Source organism: Globicephala melas, chromosome 10 (genome assembly GCF_963455315.2).
Source record: "Globicephala melas chromosome 10, mGloMel1.2, whole genome shotgun sequence".
Taxonomy (NCBI): Eukaryota; Metazoa; Chordata; class Mammalia; order Artiodactyla; family Delphinidae; genus Globicephala; species Globicephala melas.
This window is the reverse complement of record NC_083323.1, coordinates 92,029,141-92,053,109: the sequence shown is the minus strand read 5'-3', so window position 1 is coordinate 92,053,109 and position 23,969 is coordinate 92,029,141. Positions and strand designations below refer to the sequence as shown.

General features: G+C 44.0%; 1 protein-coding gene across 1 annotated transcript in view; it reads right to left on the bottom strand.

The window, feature by feature from the left end:
- Positions 1-23,969, bottom strand: part of GRIN2B (glutamate ionotropic receptor NMDA type subunit 2B) — a 425,420-nt gene that overhangs the window by 102,387 nt on the left and 299,064 nt on the right. Inside the window, exon 6 of the mRNA XM_030841308.2 lies at positions 14,719-14,833. Coding sequence (XP_030697168.2) covers positions 14,719-14,833 — 115 coding nt within the window. The remainder of the gene's footprint in view (positions 1-14,718; positions 14,834-23,969) is intronic.

Below are 23,969 nucleotides of genomic sequence, written 5' to 3'. Positions count from 1 at the left end.
TCACCAGGTTCTCGTGTAGTGTCACATCGTGACCACAGGGTCACATGGAGACAACTCAGGAAGTGAAATAATTTCCACAACAGCTGCAAAAGAATGTCATGGTCACTTGGAACAGTAGATGAGGGTATGTGACTTACTAAATGCAGTTCTAATTAAACAAAGAGGGTTAATGCTTTTCGGTTTTTCGGAAAAATCAAGCATAAATGGTGAAATGTTCACAGTCCAATGTGTCAAATTATAAGAATCCATGTCCATATTCTCTAAAACCTAGTAGTAATGGGAAAAATGGAAGATCAAATACTACCCACATTTGCCCTGCTGCTTGGAAGTGGGTCTGTAGTCTCAACACAGTATCTATGCCAAGTTTAAGCAGAGGACCTATGGGCATCATTTGAAAGGTTTTTACTTTAAGTTGCCAGTTAAATTTCTAACAGCTGTTGGACATACTCCTTAGAAATTTAACTGTCATCTTATTTAAAATAAGAAATTGTAAACAAGCCCCGCTGGGGGCTGGTATTCCTAAAAGCCCCTTGGGGAGCTGGCATCCTGTGGTTGAAAGCCACCATACCCTATCTTACCACCTTAATGGCACTAGACGCCACTTGAAGTGATGATATTTACTTATTTGTTGATGTGCTTGTTGTCTGACCTCCTCACGAAGACAAAAACTCCTTGAGGGTGGGGGAATTGGTTGGTCTTATTCAATACTGTTTCTCCAACACTTAGAATAGTGTCAGGTACTTAGTAGGGGCTCAGGAGATATTTCCTGAATGAACAAACCCAGCCAGTCAGCCTAATATCCTGGAGTTTCCGTAGCAGTGACTGAAGACCATAGATAATTCACAGTCTCCTGGAGTGAGTGATACAGGCCTTCACTCTTTCTTGCTGGGCTTCTGGCTCTATCCTCAACTTTGTGGAGGGATAAAGACTCAGATTTATTTCAAAGTAAAAGGCTGGAAAATAAAATGAGAACAGAAAACGGTGACAAAGTGGCAGTCTTAAATATCCATTAAACAGATAACGTCTTTTCTCCTTGTGAAAGGGAAACGTCTGTGGTCAACTATCTCTGTGTTTTATAGGTCAAAACTCAGATTTCTGGGCCTCATCCCTGGAGCTTTGGCAGCAGGACCTGAGAATCTGCATTCCAAATAAGTTCCCAGGTGATGCTGATGTTGCTGGTCCAGGGACCACACTTTGAGAATCACTGGTGTAAACTATAAAATGCTATGTGTTGGGCATTCCCTGGTGGCGCAGTGGTTGAGAGGCGGCCTGCCGATGCAGGGGACGCGGGTTCGTGCCCCGGTCTGGGAAGATCCCACATGCCGCGGAGCGGCTGGGCCCGTGAGCCATGACCGCTGAGCCTGCGCGTCCGGAGCCTGTGCTCCGCAATGGGAGAGGCCACAGCAGTGAGAGGCCCGCGTACCGCAAAAAAATAAATAAATAAAAAAAATTAAATTAAATTTAAAAATAATAAAATGCTAAGTGTCAGTTGTATTTTCTATTTCACTCCCCACTTCACCATCATCCCCTTTGTAGTCAACCCTGACTAGGACGCGTCTTTTGACATAAACCACCTTCCCTTGTGGGAGGAACTCCTTTAACGCTTGTGGGCCAATCTACCCGCTGCACAATAAGGAAGCCATAAAGGGGAGACTGGCGGCGGTTTGTTACAGTGAAACAAAGGCCAAGGAGATCAAATGGCACAAGGACACACCATGAGGTTTCACGAACAGTCACTATCGCCTAATGTGGTTTGGCTGTTATGTAATGGTTACTGAGAACCCACAATGTCCTAAATCTAAGCTGAACATGTTTTTAATTCCCTGATTTGGGGGCAATGAGCCCAGCATGGACTGCTGTGCTGTGTCGGGGACTTTACCATTCTTTTATTATTAATAAGACTCAATTTTTAAAAATCCCTGTGCAAAAAGTTGTATAAGAATAAAGGAGGAAAGTGGGTTCTTTGCCAGTTTATCATCGGGCACGTCAAGGATTCTATGTGTTGTTTCCTAGTTCCTTCCTTTCAGTGACTAAGGCCAAGGTCCAACCTTGTTGTGTACTTGTGTATGCGGTTCATTTTTCTTCACTTTCTTGTTTTCTGGAACCCAATTTCAGTTAAGATTGGTTTAAAATATGTTCAATTATACTTCAAAAACAAACAAACAAACATAGAAAAAGAGATCAGATTTCTGGCTACCAAAGGCAGGGGATGGGGGGAGGTGGAATTGGATGAAAGTGGTCAAAAGGTATAAACTTCTAGGTATAAGATAAATAAGTATTAGGGATGTGATATACAACATGATAAATATAATTAACACTGCTATATGATATATATGAAAATTGTTAAGAGTCAATCCTACGAGTTCTCGTTACCAGAAAGATATTTTTAAATGTCTATATCTATACAAGATGATGGATGTTCACTAAACTTACTGTGGTAATCATTTCATGATGTATGTAAGTCAGATCACCTTAAACTCATACAGTGCTGTCAATTATACCTCAATAAAACTGGAAGAAAAAAACATGTTCAAGTAAAGAACAGTGAATATCTGCACAGCACCTGCTACACGCCAGATACTGTGCTAAGAATTTTAAATGAATTATAGCTTATTTGATCCGTATAGCCACAGTTTGAGGTAGGTGCTATCATTCTTTCCATTGTATAGATAAGGAAAGGGAAACAAAGAAAGTTGAAGCAACATCTATTTACACTGCTTTGGATGAATCACTGTGTTAGGCAAAGGTGAGGAAGATATGATGCCTCTTGGCTTTTAAACTATGCAGCAAAGGGTAAGTTCAAGAGTCCAAGGTTAAGGGGAAAGCATAGGGTTGTTGCAATTATGCTGGTGTGTAGACTAAACGCAGAGAGCAGAAGAGGAAACAGGATGGGAAGGTAGGTCAGTCTTGACTACTGTGATTTGGGAACCGGGGTCTGGAACTCACTTTGCCCTCTGGAAGCATTTCTCAAATTTCAGTCATTTGAGTTCCACTGTCCCGATTTTTGCCACATCTGTGCACCACCTACACTATTTTTAATTACATATGAAACAATCTTCTTTTAAAAAATATATTTGTTAAAAAATTTCATATCATGACTGTAAATGTAAGACAAGTGTCACTTGTCAAAGATAGAAGATAACTATAAAGATAAACAGATTATTTAAATAAAAAATACTCATCCCTCTTAATTCATGTACCACAGTGAAACCCACAATCACACCTGGGGAAACACTGAAGTGACGATGAGGAATCACAGAAGATCAGTGGTCTTAGCTATTGGATTTCGCTTCTACTTTCTCTTTTATATATTTGTATGTATTCATCTCAATGAACCTTCAGCTAGTTTGATATGAAATGCCCAAACTCCTCTCTCTTAGCTAGTTGAGCTCATAAAATATTTAATTGATTGTGTTTTATGTAAAACAAAGTTAAAATTTCATGTCACTCTCTTGGTAAGATTTGAAGTCTGTTTTGTGGGTCAGCTATTTTAAATTCCTCTTGGTGTTTCGACATTTCTCTGCACCTCCTGCAGGTGTCTGATCAATGGGGCTGCATGGCTGCAGTGTCACTGCCATGGTGGCTGCATGTTAGAAGAGCTTTTAACGCAGAAGCAAACTATTTACTAGGAAATCCATCCTGTCTATGTAATCAGGACCTAGACAACTATTTCTGTAGGTAGCTGTGGCCTTTGCTATTGGGAGAAACGTGTTCTGTCCTCACAGTTTGAGGAGATACATTCTTGTTCTAGCTGAAAAAAAGAGGCAGTGTATGCATGTATGTATTTTTAGGGATGTGTGTGTGTGAATGTGTGTTTAATAATAGGTAGTGAAAAGGTATAGGGATGTAGGGATGCAGAAAAGCTTTTCTGCTGTTGTTCCTATCTTTCTTGCCTCTCGCCATTCCTCCTTCCCTTACTTTTTCATTTTATAATCTTCTCAGGAAAATATTACACTGAAACAGCCAGTCCCAGTTTAAGCCAACTCCCCCCACCTACCTGGTACAGGACCATTTCTGAACACTTTGTTTAAAAACTCTCATGTGGTGGTGCTCACGTATTTCCGTGGTGTGGTCTGTCCTCTGGTCTACAAAACTATCCCCATTGGTAGTGCTACACTTTGATGCCATTAGTCTACTTATACCGTTATACTCTGTGTATCAGGGCAAAACATATATTGGACTTAAATGGAGCCAGGTGTAAATATCTACACTCAGCCCTGCCACTCCTTAAGTGTATGACTTTGGCAAATCATACAACTTCTCTGAGCCTCAGTATACTTACCTGTGCAATAGGAAGTAAGTTTTAATAGGAATCAAAATTAGGTCATATATGCTAAAACTCTTCATGAACCACATTCTTAATAAAGGGCCCAATAAATGTCAGATGTGCTAGTGCCAAATCTTCCTAAGATCCCTTGATCTCAGGATAGAGTGTTTTAGAAATTGTATATCTTTCTCAGACCCTTTAGGGAGAACAGATGTTTTTTCACTGTTCTATAAAGAGAATGCTGAGGTGGCTTAAACATCCACCAGAAGTTCTACCCAAGAGGTAATATTCTATTCCTATGCCAGAAAGTTCCCCTCCTTATGGGATGAGTGAAAAAGATGATAGGCGTTATTATGAGAATAGCCAAAATTGACGATCTTAGAAGACACCACACACCAAACCTTCAGAGTAGAAAAACGTGAAAGGATATCTACAGAGTTTGGTGTAAACGGGGAATATTGTGCACTTTGAAAATACAGCTGTGGAGAATGGTCCTCTTTCCCTTGGGGTCTATCACTCTCTCCCGGACGTCTACTTGTGCTCTTCCCCTCTTTGATTTGTCTCCTCAAGACCACACTTTCATTCTCCTCATTCCCCTGGCACAGATCTGTTTTCAGTTTAAACCTTCAGAACACGTAGCTGATGGGGCTAAGACCTGGACTGCCTGCAGAACTGGCAATGGGCAGCCTTTATGGGCAGCAGAGAATACCTGGGTCACATCATCACAGAGAGGGAGAAAGTGCAAGAGCTTGTCTCTCTCTCAAAATGAACTGAAATGTTCACCAAATTATGGACAGAAATCATTCTGATAGAGAAAATAATAAAATCACACCAAATAATCTTGAGTGCTACGGCTGCGGTGGAATGCTTGTATTCATGTTTTTTTTTATTAATAGCTTTCATTCTTAAAGGCAGTTTATTTTCTTAATTGGCCAACGCTTCCTTTCAACTCTTTGTACTGGGGGCTGATCAGCAGAGTTCACATGCCAAGGTCGGCGCTTGCCTCCCTATGCACACGAATCACTTTACCCTGGTCCCGGCCAGCTCTCATAAGTAGGTATTGTGGAGAGAGAGGCTGTGCGTGCACTTGTACAAATCTGTCATCGCTGTAGGAAGAACTCAAAGCAGAAGATCTCCTGGTGATAGGTCAACAGAGGCATGCTTGTAGATGAAGAACATTCAGATATTATAGCTTTAATGTCACACCTCAGACTTCAGGGCAAGTGTCTATGCTATTAAGGTATGCACGAAGTAGCTTGTTTGGTGGAAAATACACCAAGGTATGAAAAGAGCAGTCCCTGCCATGATGGCCCGGACAGTCCTGAGGCACATCAGCCTGTGGGTATGTGAGTCAGCCAGCCAGGTGCTGCCCCACTGGTGAAAGAAGGGGATCACTCTCCCTTCTTCCTGGGTCACTTGGGGCACAGAGAATGGAAACAGCACTAGAAACGATGTCACACCAAGCATGAGTCCTACTACCTCCTTAGGAACACGGGCCTGAATTTCACAAGCTTCCAACTCTCAAGAAAATGGTCCCAGGATGTTGAAAACTGCAGACACAGACGACATGAACAACCCCATCCTCTGTGTGCTGTAACTGCCAAAGGTAAGAAATATTCTCATCAGCAAAGTTAGAGGATCAGAAGGTCAGAAAGAAAAACCGTCTGGGATCCCCAGCAGACCAGGAATCACAAAGGAGAGCCTTTCACACCCACTGCATGTGTGTCTTCTCCTTGTTACTGAATGAATATAACCCAAGCTTCTTGAATTAAAGGATATCATTTTGAATGTTTAGGGACATAAAACAACAATAAAAAAAGGTGACCGAACCTTGTCACCTCGGACATCAATCCCACACATCAAAGCTGGATTATCAAAAACTCTGAAATTATTCTCATACGAGTACCAGTCTCTACCGAATACACATATGAATGGCTAATCATGGGGGATCAGTTTAAAGAAGTATGATACATCTTTACAATGGAATAGGAGGCAATCATTAAGTTTCATGCTTTTGGATAACATTAATAAAATAAGAAAATGGTCACAGTATCATAGTGAGAGAAAGAAGAAGACTGCAAACTGTTCACACATTGCATTTCCAGTTCTATTGTATCACACTGTACTGTGTTAAAACATACACATATACACACACAGGCAGAGAAAAAAGCATCCGTAAGAAACAGAAGAAATGTAAACACTAATTCTTTGTAGGTATGTAAATGGGTAAATTTTATTTTGTCCCCCCAAGTACCTTTAATAAGCACCAATTACCTTTATAATAAGAAAATCATAAATGTTGGTTTTAACCTGTGTATTAACATACGAGTCTTGTAACCTCTACACCACTATTTCATCTTCAATACCACTACTGGAAAAACATTATAGCCTAGAATTAGAAAGTTCAGAGGACTCAGGAGCCAACCAAAGACAACTGTCATGAAATAAAATCCTCAATAAAATTTAAACAAGGTGGATGAAAGCTATCTTTTGGCTTTGGGGAGCCTTTCCTCTATACAGTGTTTCCTTAAGTCAAGATTAAGCCAGCACTTCTGTCTCCAAGCTCCATCCTGCTTTTCTCCCCCATCAGCAGGTATAGGTTTCAGAAGCAAAGTCAACCAAGGTTATCTTGTTCTTTTATCCGCTTCATTCAGTGGCTGATGACAGCACATGAAGACAGCCAGCCTTTCTGAAATGACATTTCTGAAGTCCTTTCCCCCAGTACAACCTGCTCTGCTCTTCGAATTATTTTATAAACGTACATGGGGGTAGCAGCTTGACATTGTGCACTGAGTCTACCAGGAGTGGGTGTGGAGACCTTGGGGGTTAAGGGCACACCTCCCCACCATGGGCTGGCCCCCGGTGGTCTCCTTCCAGGACCCTGGAAAAGGGTGTAGGCAAAGAGCATGGGCCACGGCCCTTGGAGCCGAGGGAACCAAAGAAGGGAACACTTGGATGTGAAAGTCTGTGATAATCACAACTTCGAAAGACAACCAAAAGCATGTCATCCAGAGGCCTTGTCTATAAACCACTGTCATATATACCAAGCAAGATGAAAGAGCCACCCAACTATCAGACCACATCAAATAGTCAGATTTAAAATCACCTTAGGTTATAGAAATTTTACGTGTCACAATAAGCGCCCTTCTCCTTGCAACACCTCTTTCCCCGGCAACTAGGAAAACAATAATACTAGTTTGGTGGGGGCAACACTATGGGGGCTCATAGTAGGTCCTCAATCGTTATGTGCAGGAAGGAGGGAAGGGAGGGAGGGGAAGGGAAGAAGAACTCTCAAAGCCTATAGTTCACGCATTGTTGTGTGGGCAGGACTGCACGTTACAGAGCCATGAAGATATACCCAATTTTTAGTTCTTCCAAAGTCAGCCCCTGGTGGGGTTAACAGTTCTGGTACTCAACACTTCTCTCTAGAAAGAAATTCTCCTTATAGCTGATATAGATCCTCTCTGCTTGATCTTAAGCCCACTTACTCTGGTTCTGTCTCGGAGGAGAAAGTGAACAGCTGATCTCAACACCTGGTCCAATAATTCTTCATATATTTAAAGAGCGTAAGTCATCACCTTGTTGCCTCTTCTTCTTCCCCTCCGTGACCGCAGTTCCCAGAGCCCTTCTCCGTGGACCCTGTTTCTTAACGCCTTAATCCAAGGATGCACATTAGTATGCAGTTCAAAGTCAGCAAAAGGAGCATGTTGTCAAGTGGTGGTATCGGGAGATGCAGAAAAAACACACCAACACGGGGAGGAGCTTCTGTTGCACTCCTCGGACGCCCTCTGAAAGTCTGGAGAGAGCACGTGGTAGCCCGTGGCCTCTTCCCCCGGGGCGGGGGGTGGAATTCAGTAGGGGCAGGTGTGTCCAGGCAACAAGTATTTCCTGGCCTGCTGAGCACTGTCTTGCACCGTGCTGGGCACAGACACCTAGCGGGAAGCCAGCCAGATGTGGTTCCTGTGCTCGTGAGCAGACCGTCAGTTCGTCCGTGATGAGAGAGAGTGTGTGTGCGTGCGCACGCTCTCTGAAGGGATGGACGGGCTGTTTTATGTCACGGGTCAATGGCTTTCAAGCAGAATCTGCCACAGGAGCGATCAACCTCTGTCCTGTCATCACCCACTTGATCGCTCTGGAACAGATCACTCTAGTCCTCAGGTATCGGTGTCACGGCGCAGCCGCAGCCTGGACTCAGTGCTGCCTCCTGGATACGGGGCTACCGGAAGCATCCCTTAACCTGTTTCGTTCATCGCAGCCTCCAGATGCCGGTGGGACCTTCTGTTCTATAATGTCGTTGCTTCCGAGGCGGCTCTTGGGAGTCTTCTCTCTACCAGTTTGGTTACCTTCCTCTCTCTCACTGATCCATACGTTAATTCATAAATACGACTATGGACTCAGCACTTCCTACCGACCACTTTCACCTTGAACCCTTCTTCCACTGGTGGATATGGCTGTAATCTCTCAGGATTGCCAGCCTGAGGTGATAACTGGGGCTTGGGGAGCCCAAACAATGATCCAAACAAACAAAGAATGTTTTAATCTACACAGGGACGGGTATTTTCTGGTAGGTGGAGGCAGGGAAGAGGGAGTGCGTTTCTAAAATACACCTCTGGCGAGTTTGGGGGAAAGACGAGCGGAGAGGCGCACCATATGTATCGTCCTGCAATTCCGACCCAGACAGTCCCTTTAAGGTCTGTTTACCTCTTACAACCTGAAAAATGCATCATCATCATTTCTTGAAGTCATTACTCAGAACACACCCCACTGCATTTCATTTTTACTATCCCCATTTTAGGAACGATTAAATGGAAGCAGGGAGCAGTGGCGATGAAGCAAATCATGAGAGGCTCTGATAGAGACAGGAGCCACTTCTCCGTGCCAGACTATTTCTAATGCAAGCTGATGCAGCTGTCCCCCTCTTAGAGAGACTCACAAATGAAGCCACTCTGCAAACAAATGGTTTTCACCATCCCCTACCCTTTCCAACTCACCATGCTGTGTGTGTGTGTTCCTCTTTATTTTTTTGGACTTTTTTTTTATTGGAGTATAATTGCTTTACAATGTCGTCTTAGTTTCTGCTGTACAACAAAGAGAATCAGCTATATGTGTACGTATATCCCCTCCCTCTGGAACCTCCCTCCCAACGCCCCCGCCCCCGTCCCACCCCTCTAGGTCATCACAGAGCACCGAGCTGAGCTCCTTGCGCTATACAGCAGGTTCCCACTAGCTGTCTATTTTACACATGGTAGCGTATATGTGTCAATGCTGCTCTCTCAATTCGTCCCACCCTCCCCTTCCACTCCTGTGTCCACAAGTCCATTCTCTACGTCTGTGTCTGTGTGTTCCGCTTTAAATGTTCTTCACATTTCTACATACCAGAGATATGTCCTTGGCTTTGTGTGAATATAATTCTGATCCAGAGATCTCTTTGCTGTTCTAGCCCCCAGCCTCCATGCCTCCTCAGAGGCTACTAACATACGGTCCCACTAAAGGTTCACAAAAGCATGTACTATTCGTTAAAAAAAAGAGGTCGAGTAAATGTAGAAAATTTGTATACGCTTGGGAGTATCTTCAGAGCAAATACGTAAGACATTGCGAACTAGGATCGCTCTGAGGAGGGACCTGGGGAACCAGGGATCATAGGGGATCAGAGGACATTCTTTTTACTGGATATTCTTTTGTATCATTTGACTTTTTACCATGTGCAGATATTACCTTAAAAAATTACTCGAGGAGGGTGGGGACTACCAATTGGTATTTGTTGAATACTGGCTATGTTCCAGCCACTATTAACTGGCTTTACTATAATATCTCCTTTAGAGTTGGTTACTAAAAAACCCCCTTTAATCCGTGTGACAGCCTTATGTAAAGCCCCATTTTACAAGAGGGAAACAGACCCCCGGTAATACCAGTCGCTCTGTACACACAGCTGATAAATGGCGATGTGGGAAACTGAATTCGGCTCTCTCCGATTTCTAAAACCAGGCTCAGGCCCACAGACGATCCTGCCATCACTTGCAGGCTTTTGGAAGGAACCGAACTGATAAGACAGTAGCTTTGAGACGACTTTGTAAAAACCTGAAGGAATACTGTGAAATCCTATCACACGATTCACACAGTAAATCTTCCTCCTGCCGAGGCTTCCTGTCGAACACTGTTCGGGCGTGCCTGCCTGGAGATGAGCCCTCCCAAAGGCGCCCTGAGGCCCTTGCTGGTCCTCGGGGTGCTCAGTCCGCAGGGAGATGTACCTGCTCTTATGTGCTTTTCAGTCAACCACTCAGTCTACACGAGAGAGTCTCAGGTGGGAGCGAATGGTCACTGCCAGTCACTGCTCTAACCCTCCTGAGCGTACAGAGTCTTCATTTATTTAACAATTATCTTTTGAGTGGTCCCTCTGAGCCAAGCGCTCTTCTGAAGTGTTAGAATTATCGAGGTGAACTAGGCCCTTGCACCCACACAGCATCCGACCTGGTGTGGGAAAACAGGGGATAAACAACACAAACAAGCAGACAAATGAGCAGAACGTCAGACAATAAGTATCTTGAAGCAAATGAAAATGAACCTGACTGGGTGGTACCTCAGCTTGGGTCATCAGGGAAGGCCTTCTGAAGAGATGACATTTACCCCAATGACAAGAATGACAAACGTGTCCTGGGAGCTACTGTCCTTAAATACGAAGTCGGGCTCCTTTTGTATGCTCCGGCCCTCACCGACTTCCATGCCATGCCCCGATTTATCTACAGCGTGAATACGTAACCTCAGAAGTTAGAGCTGGAAAGGACCCATCTCACGCCATGGTTCTAGACATGAGGGCAGAAAGATCCAGAAAAGTGAAAAGAGCAGGTCACACAGCCAGTTAGGGGCAGCACTAGAGGCCAAAGGCCCCAGCTCTTAGCCCACGCCTCTTCCTCTAATTGAGACTCATTCTCTCCTTGTCTCCCCAGTGACCATCTCTTCACTGTAGAATCCTCACCCCGAGGGCCTGCCTCTCTGAAGTCTAAATCTTCCCTGGACCGCTGGGGACCTTCTGGAATGCTATTAGGAGACCTAAGCATGCAGAAGCGTTCTGGGGGCCAGGGTGACAGTGGAAGAAAAGGTACAACTTCCCACGGTTCGATTTTACCACAACCCAGACATGCCCTAGACCTGTGCCTGGCATCCCCACCCTGCCCGCAAGGGCTTCCAAGTTTGGGAGCTGTAGGGCTCATGAACCTAAGGAATACTGAACATCTCTCTTCAGCAATGCTCCCTGATGTAACCAAGTCAGTATGAAGAGGTTCTATTCTAGGATCCCAATCCCCCAAAAGACTTTATCAAAAGATTACCCACAGAATTGCTTTAAATAACAAGCTCCCTTAGCACACTTAAAGTACGATCTATGAAAACTCAATCTACATAAAGAGTTTCTCTCCCCTCACCCAAAAAAACGAGCTCTTGTATCAAGGGCAATAGCATAAACTTGATTCTTCATGATGGATTTTAGACTCTTGTATTATGTAATGGTTCTCATTCATTCTACATATATTTATTGAGCTATGCAACACGATCCTCCAGGTTGCCATGAGGACACAACAGTATAAAGACACAGCCTCTGTCCTCTGGAAGCATCACTCATGCAACTCTAACACAGGCAGATGTGACGAGTACTACAGCAGAGGTACGGACCAAGGCTACAGGGGATAAGGGAGCAAAAAATTATATCTTGGTCAAAGATCAGGGATGGAGACTGCAACATTTTAATCGGGCTTCAAAGGATGATTATGATTTGTATAATTGGACCATTCATTCCAGGAAAAGAAAACATCACGACACTCTGTACGGAGAACAAGACATACAAGGGCACATTCTCAGAACAGAGAGGAGTCCAGTGTAGCTTGAAGGTGAGATGGGAAATGGTGAGCAAGAGAAGACGGGTGTTGGAAAAGAGACCAGAGCCTTGAATGCAAGAACAGATAGAGTTTGGGCCCAATCCACAAGCTGCAGAAGCTCTGAGCAGGTTTTGGGCAGAGAAAGAACTAGAATTGTGGGTTGGGAAACTCTTTCTAGAAGCCATGTCCAGGGCTGATCTGAATGGTTCAACGTGGGCGTCAGGGAGAAGGAGGCCCATTTAAAAAATTATCCACATGGTTCCCAGATCATATAGAAATAAGGAATAAATTCAAGAGTTAGAGTAGAGGTAGATCTGTTAAGGAGGCGTGGGATCCAACCCCCAGGAAGGAGGGTCTAGTTTTGGAAAGGGCTGGGGGTCCCAGGCCTCAGATTCCAGCCTAAGGAAGAGAAGGCAGCACAAATGATGGGAAGTGGTGTCTCTTTAAGACAGGACGGTTGTGAGAGGGCCCCTTACTTGAGACAGTAATCATGGTCTACTGAATAAAAGCCACCCTAGCTGGATGTCTTCTGATCCACGCATGAAGCCTCCGTTTTTTAATAACTCCTCTTCTGGAGATATACAGAAGCGCCTGTTGTACATGCCGGCCCAGACACTCCTTGAATGATTATGTCTCCACAGCAGCAGTGAAAAGCAGCTTGACTGGGGTAAGGAGTGGAAGCCCAGGGAATAGCCATTTTGGGACAAATGACAACTCAGGGGAGGGGCGGCAGCTTCAATCAAGAGCCCCGGGCATAATGGCAGCCTTACAGCCAAGCCCTGACATGAGGAACACATGACAGATCGAGGTCTTCGGTTTGAAAGATAAGGCCCTGGGTCCCACCACCTGAGACACACATGCCTGGTTTCACAGGTGAGCATTCTCACAACCACCTGTCCACGGCTCTCTGTGACAAGATGGTGAATTTCACGAAGTTCATCTCTGGCTTCTTTTCCTGGCTACTCTCTTTGGAACTGCATCACCTGGTTTCCATCCTAGTCAGAGCCATGCTGACATCCTGAAGTCTGTTCCCAGCCAACTGGCCCACAGCATCTGCAGAGTCTGTAAATCAATGCTTCCCAACGTGATTCACAGAATATGATTTCATGGGTAAAGGGTTCTCGTGATAAATCATTTGGGGAAAAGCCAGATTAAATAAAATTAAAGATGTTTCTTTGCTGTAAGGCACCTCTGTTGGCAACAACGTGGATGGACCTTGAGGGTGTTATTCTAAGTGAAGTAAGTCAGACAGAGAAAGACAAACACTGCATGATCTCACTTATAAGTGGACTCTAAAACAAAAGAAAAAGAAAAAAACCTAGTTCACAGATACAGAGAACAGACTGGTGGTTCGTCAAAGGGTACAAAGTTCCAGGTGTGAAATAAATAAGTCAGGGGAGTGTAACGTACAGCATGCTGACTGTGGTTAATAATCCTGTGTTGCATGTTGAAAGCTGCGAAGAGAGTAGATTTTAAAAGTTCTCGTCACAACAACAAAAAAATTTTGCAACTATGTATGGTGACGGATGTTAACTAGACTCTCTGTGGTGATCATTTCATAATATATACAAATATTGAACCATTATACCGTATACTTAAAACTAGTATAACGATGTATGTCAACTATCCCTCAGTAAAAGACACCTCTGAACATTCGAATGCTAATATGTTCTGAGAATCTCCCAGAGTGAGACAGAGTAGACGGCATCCCTCGGTCTTATTTATCTGGAAACCATTTCTCAGCAAAGCGTCTAAAGGCACAAGTGCCCTGCCGAACATTCTCGGGAACACCAGTGATGACATCACTCTCAGGAACGTTTGCATTTAACTAGGAATCAGGTATAATAATAAAAGCCAATACCTAGTAAGTGCTTACGATGTGCCAGGCACCCTTCTAAGTCCTTTACATATATTAATATAGTTAATCCTTATAACAACCCTGTGTTATTGGTACTATTATTATTAACCCCATTTTTCAGACGAGGAAGTGGAGGCACAGAGAAGTTAAGAGATTTGCCCAAGGTCCTAAACAGACAGTTTAGTGAGTAGAGGAGCCGGGGATTGAACCTAGGCAGTCTGGCGCCCACGTAAATTAACGCCTAATGGTAGAATTTCAGACACTGTGGTCAGCTGGCAGTGGGAGAGATCCTGAGAAGAGCCTTGCATGGCAAGCCTCCAGTCACAGGAAATCCAGAGTTGTGTGCTCATAAATCAGGCTTCACAGGCCTCCCCAGTATACCGTGTAGGACACGACTTCTGAATTACACCATGATTCGGTTTCTCCACCTAATCGTGTTATATGGTGCATGCACACTCTTCCATTAAAACGAAGTCATGCTGCAGACAGCACCACTACCAATGAAACAGAAATACATAGGGACAATCATCTCTCGATTGACCAAAGTAGCAAGAAAATGAAGATGCAAGTTTGAGAAATGGCCTCCCCTGTGTTCTTAAAGCATTGATCTCTTGCTCTCCAGCTCAGAGAGCAAAACCGAGGCGCCATTTTCCTCCAATGTGTTGCAGACTTTCCGATCCCCACCCCCTCTAGTTAGTATGAGAATTGCCAAAGACATGTCCTACCCTCTCCCACTTCCTCTCCTTGTTCAGAAGTATGATCACCAGTTTCGGGTGCATCTGGTAGCCGTCTTCACTGAAGGACAGATTTCTCCCTTCAAAAGTCACATTGATCAGATACCTGGAAAGATAAAATACAGAGAAGGTTGAAAGTACGAAGAAGGTACGCTAGAACAAGATGGTTAGGAAGACGGAGAGAATGGGCTGGAGGCAGACACGTAGATAGCGGTACAAATACCACGTAAAGCTTGTACCCCTCGGGCTCCCATCTGATGATCCAGTACCGTCATCCAAGCCTTCACATAATAGGAATAATAAGAAAAGACAGAAATTTAAAACAAGGGCAGTGGGTTTGACTTTAGTCTGCAGCTATGACTGAGCAACTTATTTAGCCTTTTGAACATCAGTTTTTTCATGATCTGCCAAAAATGGGGTAATAAAGAACCTGCTCTATTAGGTTTGTAAGGCTTAAATTAGATAGCTCACCACGGGGCCTGGTGCAGAGTAAACTCTCATTAAGTGTTAACGATTAGTATTCAAACAAGGAGCTGGATTAAAGGGCAGAGGTGGTAGAGACAAGACACAGTGAGCGAGGGCCAACACAACTTCCTGCTCAGAGAGCCTGGAGTTTAGGGTCTTTCCGCCTCCCAGAGATATGCCTACGCTTTTGAACTCTTGCGATGTGCCTGCCCAGCTCATACTTCTAAGGGTTGCAAGATAAGTCCAGCAGTCAGGGATCTGGTTCCACGAGATGTATCTGGAAACCAGGACTATTGCACTTTGTAGAGTGAACAGAAAATAGCAGGGGCGGGACGTGGTGATGGGGGAGGAGGGAGAGACATTTCACAGAGTGTTCTAGGTTCAGGCACTTAAACTAGCAGAAACTCTAATAATTAGAGTCAGACCAATGGAGTTGTCTCCCTCTCCAACACCTGTACCCCCCCGCTCAGCCCATCCCCCTGCTGGCTGCTCTGACCTGATGAAGTTCCCTCACCGGGAATTCCCACCGGCGTGCTCATTCCAACGGCATTAGTGCGACTGTGCTGATGGTAATTTAGGTCCCTTTACCATCATGGCTCAAGGAATCAATAATGATTCGCTCTGTGTTCACGTGACATGCTACTCTGGAGCCTCGCACCTGATGCTGCTGTGAGATGTGTCTATGCTAAGAAGCAAAACGGGAATCTTGTGATTGTCCTGAGCATTCTAAAGGGCTTCAAACCTTTGACCAACAACAGTGTCCTACTACATCTGAAGGGCAGAAGAAGAACGTGCAGGAGGTAGCTTAAAGGCTCCTCTTTTAAATCTTTTCATTCAACAGAACTGTGAGCCTCTTCTTTGATTCTTCCAGATAACATTAGGTTAAGCAACAAGGTTGCTAGGATGTCACGTCCTTCAGGCACTTCTAGAGATGACTAGGCATTGTGAACCAAATCCTCATGGACCACTTCTCACTTCTAGAGCCGCCTGGGATTTTTCAACCTGTCATTCCGGGGCAAATGCAATCAAGAATACAGACCTCAAAAGAGTAGAGATTCCTAGAATCTCAAAATTGGAAGAGACCTTCACAGTCCATTAGCCACTTACTTCTTGTAGTTTATGCTTCCCTTCTACATCATAAAACCAGCCCTCTCAGCTCTTCTTGAATACTTCCACGGATGGGGAGCTTATCACTGTACACCCTACCCTCAAGGCAGCCATCTCACTGCTGGGCAGTTCTTCTTTATCTAAAGCTGAAATCTGCTCCCCTACCACCCCTAGATCCCTGTATCCGCCTCAGATATTATACAGTCTTAGTCTAATGCTTCTTCCACATGGGAGCCCTTCAAGTATTTGAAGATATTTATCGTGTAGCCCTTACAAAATAAATTTTAGTCTTTGAAGAAACCGTAAGCTCAATTAGTTCTATAATTTTAACTTGATAGATCAGGGAACTGAAGCACAGAGAGGTCAAATTATGTGTCCAATGTTCTCCAGCTAATTGGGAGCAGAAATAACATTTTAAGCGCCCTTCTCGATCCCATGTCCTCTCTAGCACCCCACCCTGGTTCTCGTATACCACAGCAGCTTTAATATCCCTGGTTCCTTCATGTGGTCCTCCTATGCTACGGCTTCAGCTCCCTCTCTCTATCCCCTTGGCCACACTCTCTGGACACTTGCAGTCAGTAAAAGTGTAGCATCCCTGATTCCACTCAAGGCTCCACCTGGCGTCTTCGCCATCACCTGTGCCATTCCTCCTCTCAGCTCGGTGCTGCCCGCTCCAGCCCGTCACTGCTGAGAGGGTGATATTCGGGTCTCCTGCAGTTAACAACAACTTCAACAATGCAACCGAAGTCCCATATGATTCACTTCGGGGAGTGTAATTACAAAAGCACAAGACACAATATTTTAAACTAACAGACCAGAATTTAAGCACCCAACATAACCAACTTGAAAAATATGTTCTTACGACAACAATATGGTGCGGCTTAGAGTAATTTCTGGAAGTCTGCAGAGAAGGTGTACAAAACATGTAAAAAAAATTAGTCCTGCCTCTTTTTTGGAAGAATGCAAGAGAGGAGGGGGAGACAGAGAAGGAAGGAAGGAAGGGAGGGAGGGAGGGAGGGAAGGAAGGAAGGAAATGGAAAGAGAGAGAGAAATAAGTAGGAAGGGAGGGAGGGAGAGAGGGAAAGAGGGAGAGAAGGAGGGAGGGAAATAAATTATCTGGTTTAAGCACCCTCCTTTTCACCAGACAAGCCTCTGAATAATTCTGACTTTATCTAAAATGCCATTAAGAATATTTCAAAGAAAGTGTCCATTTCAGAAGGCAATTATAAAAGAGGAGTTCCAAAAATCATGTAAGTAATAAGCAGCGCGCATGGAATAAGCATACAGCCTCTCGAGATGACTTCTTTGAAAGGGGACAGCACTGAATTAAGTGGGTAAGTTGAGAAATTCAAACTCCGAGAAAATAAACCACGTTCACGGGTAACTGCTCTGTAGTTAATTTCTCTAATTGTCCCTGCTCCCGAGCCTTTTGATTTTCCTTATACATTTCTCTCTCTCTGGGATGTTCACCCTCTTTCAGTTCGACATGTTCATTTTATTCTATGTTGATATTTCTCATATATTGTACTTATCAAAAATAGTACTAAAATGTTATGATGATACACAAAATACTCTTCTCCAAAGTACCCTTTAATCATTCATATCCTTCAGCAGTGTACAGAGTGATCATTCTCATTGTGTTTTTCTGAGTAATTCCCTGAGACGTGCCAACATTTAGCTATTAGTGAGGAGCTTGCAAATATATACTCGCCTTGAGCAAGGATGCCCTTTGAATAGCAGAAAAGACCAATCCACTCATTGGTAATGAAAAGTGTGAAAAAATAATCGGGAGTGTGGTCACTTTTAGACACGTGACCTTGGCCTTGAACCTGACTTTTTCCTCTTTAAAATGGAAACACCGTTTTTTACCTCCAGCTTATCAGGTTGTGATGATCACATGAAATAGGGGGTAGGAAAATGATAGAAACTATGACACAAATATAAGGTTATATAGAATAAAAAATAGATATTAGCCTGATTTGAGTATCTAAAGGCGAGGAACTTGCCTCATTTTGGACCTCAGTGAGCAAAAGTGGGATGATTACATTTAATAAGACCAAATGGTCCACGGAACACATGGGAGGAATGGAAACTGTATCTCACGTATGGAGGATCAACTAGGTCAAATGGTCATATTAACTTAATTTCCATAAGACCTGAAAATATCCAACTACCTTTGAATCTGGCTGTACTTTGTCAATTTTGAATATTAATTAAATTAAAACCTCAAAACTTCCATGTATAAATTCTCAGTAAAGGATTAAACTACAAGATTAAGAGATGCCACGGCAATTCTGTTTTTCTCTAAAAATGTCATCCTCAAGTATGTAATCAGAAAACCTAGCTTCACATGGCAGCCACATTCAGAAGCTCTGTCCATAAAACTTTAGTCCCCTGGGAGGCCCATCAAGGTTTGGTGCATAAAAATATTGCTTGATTTGTCCCTGGGATGCAGCACCCTGATGGCTTGTGTCATAAAGTTCTAATATTACACAAATCTCAGGTTGCCGGAACTAGAAGAAAACTTAGGAACTATCCACTGAGAACTCTCATTTTAGAAAGGAGGAAACGGGTCCCAAGACGCTACCTGACTTTCGCAGGTGACTTGCCTGTTCAGGACCGCAGTTCAAGTCTTCCAATTTCAAGTTCAGTGTTCTTTTCCTTACATCACCAAGTAAAGTGAAATCAGTGTCGCTGAGCCCCAGATGTGCCCCTTAGCGTTCTCACATCACGTGCCATGCCCTGGTCTATGCAAACCCCTCATACAGACTGCAGGAAATAAAACCCATCTCATTTCCTGCCTGACCCTGGCTTGTGGAGAGTCTCAGAAAAGAACCCTGATGGGCTCAGAGCCAATACATTTGCTGCGTGTGGCCAGAGTCATCCTCCACTGGGTTTAATGGGGTCAAGTTGAGGTAAAAAGCCCTTGTGCCTCTTTGACTTTGACCATGCCACTCAGAACTCATTTGCTGCAATGATTTAGCAGTACGCCCAGTGTGGGAGGTGTCGGAAGAGCTCTGCCAGAATTCTCCCAGCAAACCAAGAGCCGAGCACCCCAGTACTAACTGTGCCCTCCATATTTTCACAAGGCACTAGATTCTTTTTATGAATGTCTTTTAATGTGGTAATAAGAGAGACAAGTCTCTCCTCTCAGGTGATCCTTTCAATTTTCAGATAAGCAGATGAAGTCCAGAGGGTTCTGTGGCTTTACCAAGATCAGATGACAGGGCTGGAATGAGGATCCAGGTGTCCTCACCCCCAGACCAGTGATCTTTCCACTCAACAACATGCCTCAAAAATGGTGGGGCTTCCCTGGTGGTGCAGTGGTTGAGAGTCCGCCTGACGATGCAGGGGACACGGGTTCGTGCCCCGGTCTGGGAAGATCCCACATGCCGCAGAGCGGCTGGGCCCGTGAGCCATGGCCGCTAAGCCTGCGCGTCCGGAGCCTGTGCTCCGCAACGGGAGAGGCCACAACAGTGAGAGGCCCGCGTACCGGAAAAAAAAAAAAAAAAAGAATAAGGACCCTGCAGTCAGACCACTTCTGTTCAGATCCTAGATCCACCAGTTTCTAGGTTACGTGACAATGTTTTCAAGGCACACACATTATTTTATTCTGGCCAACAATGGTTTTCTTTTTGAGGAAAAGGGATTTGAAGAAGCTTTAAAGGTTTCCTTTGGCACATAGGCATATATTTTCATATATAAAAATACTAAACCATGTTGTTGAACAAAATTAGAAATACCAGTTTCCTAAGCTGTCAAGTGTAGGCCATTTCTCTTATTTTGCAAAATGAAACTTAGTAGAGAACGTCAGGAAAAACTAATTTGAAAAGTAGATTGTAACATTAATTACTTGAGGCAACTTAAAAATAGTTTGTCTTCCAGTGGATTAAACATTTTCTCTGAAGAGGTGTTTATGCCATTCATTTATTTTACAAACCATTCCTTACAAATCATAAAAGCTTCAAGTTTGGGCCAGTCCATATCTCAGTTATTTAAATTCTAAATTCATAGTGTTAAATTAATGAGATATTAAAGTATCTTGAAGACTGTCTGATATAAATTTTTTTTTTACATCTTTATTGGAGTATAATTGCTTTACAATGGTGTGTTAGTTTCTGCTTTATAACAAAGTGAGTCAGTTATACATATACATATGTCCCCATATCTCTTCCCTCTTGCATCTCCCTCCCTCCCTCCCTCCCTATTCCACCCCTCTAGGTGGTCACAAAGCACCTGATATAAATTTAACATACTTCCTCTCTCCTACTGGTGGTGAGGATTGGCCCCTTAGCAATCTGGCTGAGGGGTAAATGGTGATGTGTCAACTCACCAACTATTACAGTGAGAGAGTCTTCTCTGGCCCCTAGGCCTGACAATGAAATATTTCTGAGAGCTATTACCCGACTTCTGTTTCATGACTGAATGCCATGAATTAGATTTATCTGACATGAAAGAAAACAGAGGGGCATTGTTGAGAGTCACCTGACAATCTCTGCTCAGATATAAGAAGGTAGAGAATATTTCATCTTCCTCCAGAAAGATGTTATGTCAGTGAGCTCCGAGGGGCTCTGCCACCAGCTGCGATCGCCTCCTGTCTACTCTTTCATCCTCGTTTCTGTACCCTTCCACCAAGCGGGGTCAACGTGGCAGGCCATGGCCAGGTGACAATTCTCCTCTGCATCGTTCCATCTGGGATCAAACCCAGGAGCTTGTCCTCATTAGTAAGATACCCTACACTCGAATGAATGAAAAGGCCTGGACGATGCCTCAAAATGCTTAATGAGGAGTTTGTAGAAAGAAAATAAAAGGGAGAAACAGTACACCTGGAACTAACACAACGCTGTAAATCAACTATACTTCAATAAAAAAAAGAAAAATAGTGAAGATGGAAAAAAAAGGGAGAAACAATATATTACGTGAAGATTAAAGGAATGTAGTATGTATTAAACACACACACACACACACACACACACACACACACAACGGTACCACCAATATGCAGTGCAGCGTGGTGTGGAAAAGCAAGAACACTGCGGTCAGATGAGTTCTGCTCAAGTCCTTGCTCAGCCAGTTCTGAAGTTGTGTGACCTCATGAGTTATTTAAACTTTCTTTGCCTCGGTTTCTTCACTATAAAGATATGAATAATAATAGCACTTACGGGACTGCTGTGAGGATACATAAAGGACTTAGAGCTATACTACTGCATCTATACATAATGAGCCTTAGGTTTTAGCTGCTGTTGTTGTTATTATGATGGCTGCCTTTTGAAAAAATACTGCCTGGATATCAGAGAATGTTAGAGTTAGTGGGGACTCCTGATCACAGTCTGACCTTCCATATTTAAAGGAAGGCCTGGGAAGATGCCGCTCTTCGGCAGGGTGAGTTCGGAGTCCGGGCCTCCCGATTTCTGGATCTCTTCTTTTCCATAAAAGCACATTTCCTCCCATTCCCACAGTATCCGAACGGCTAGGGCTTCGGGACGTTTGTTTTGTCTCCTATGGTTGGTTCCCCCTGTGAGGTACTCTGCAGTAGGGAATCACTTAACCGTACTACTTCCATGTATAGTTCACTTCCTGAGGAAGGCCAAAGGTGAGCTCATAGTTCCATAACTTTAGTCTAGAATAAAGGACTCCTCAAAATGACCTCCATTCTGGCCTCCTGGAAGCCTGATTGGAACACTGTGCAATTCTCTTTAGAATTCCTTTGGAGGGGGCGCGCTCCTGCTTGTGGGTTCCTTAGGGAACTGTGCACAGGACTCAAGATGGGGAAGGAATTCCTCCTGGTGCTCGTGCCCGCAGCCCTGCGTCACCTCTGCTACGAGCGACACAGGCGAGGGTGTGACGGGAAACCCAGGGTTATCAGAGGCAGTTCGCAAGGCGACACTCCCAGTGGGAGGGAATCAAGTAACTCTTCTGGGTAATGTTATCATCACTGGATGTTTTTTTTTTTTTTCATTTTAAGTTCATGCTTTCATGTTGCATGTAAGTTAAAATCACTTCCTTTTTCAAAAGCACGGAATAAAACCCCTCTTCTCTTCCCTAGATTATGTGCACAGTATACTGGAATATAGCCCGGTGTGGGCTACCAAAACTAGGCAGTTGGGACCTTCCGAGAGAAAATGCCAAGACAGGTCAAAGGCTAGCTGATCGCTGAGTACACTGCTGTTTCTTCTTTATGCCTACTAATAATGTGCAGGTGAAGGCTGGCCTTTCTGATATCCATTTGAGCTCAAGAGCTGGCAGCCCTGCTCAGGGGCTATATGCCCAAAAGCAGCCAAACAGTGACTGGCACAGACTTCTCTAGGACATTCAACCCTGACGACCAGAAGCCTTTTCCTTCTTGTCAATGTTCAGACTTTACTGAAAGAAACCCTGCTCATATACGCCCTTGGTCAAGAATCCAAAGTGACCTGGGCATGACATCAAGGGAAAAGAATAAGGAGGCTTTTCTCTTCCTTTTAGCCTTTCTCCAGTTCCTCAGTTTGTTCTTCCATAGGAGCCCATCTCTACCCTCTCCTCTACCTGAGGTGGCCAACAAAATGAACACACTGGCAATATCTCCATGCACATAGCACCTACCCACTCTGTAGCTACGAGATGCTTAATTTCCCAACTGCCCCCAACAGCTCTACTGAAGGGTGGCAGAAGAGTTAAACAAAGGACTTAGTGAGATGGCTTCAGTTACAGGGGCTGGGAGTGAAGGTTATGAGGAACTGTCGTCCATGGAAAAAGGGGGTTATGATTCAGTCTAACGGAAAGACCTTCAGGTGGAGATCTCTAGAAGCAATTACATTAAACAGGAGGAAAAGAGGATCAAAAGAAGGAAGATATTCCAGGGGCAGGGGATGGTTTCCAACAGACAGAGGACTCAGGATGCCTGGGTGTAGATGATGTCGTTCGGGGAGATGGGCGCCTCATAATGATCTCATGCTATGGACGCGAGACAGAGGGTGATGGGGGCTGTTGACTCATTCCAGCACACATCTCCGTCTTCAGAAGATGCCGTCACGAACCACCTGCCACAAGGATAATGCCCTTTCACATAGCAAGTAGAATGATTTATTGAGTCTAGGGTCCAAGGGAAGACCAGGGGAATGAAACGTACATGTGGCCCAGATGCACTGTGGAACATAACATGGGCGTGAAGGAAGTGAACTGTCAGGAAAGTTAGTTAGCGACAAGGGGTTTGTTGATGTGGTTCCCGCAGCACAGTCTGCAGAAGAGCTTTCTGGGGCTTCGGTTCAGGGAGAGGACCCACTCCTTAAAGTCTGGTTGGGTGTGAAGGTGCAGGAAATGTAAATATATCCGTCAATAGTAAAAGGGATATCAGGGACCTGAAAACAGTGAGATGAAATGTATAATATACCTTAACAAGAAGAAGACGCCAAGATGGAAACTACAATGCAAAAGTGCTGATCAAAGGTTATCAACCAAACACAGCCTATGTTTCTAGAGTTTCTGTAAGTGCTGCTCTAAATCACAGTACTTTATAGCACGGTTTCTAGACCAGGTTAGAGTAGAGGGTCCAGGGGAAGATCAAGCTTGTTTATTTCTTTAACTAATTTTAGTTAGTTACTTGGTTAAAGACACCCATCGATCTGTTCCAATATTCTAACATGGCTTGACCCTTAAGTCAGAATTTGAAGCAAGGTGAGGGCAAGAGTTTA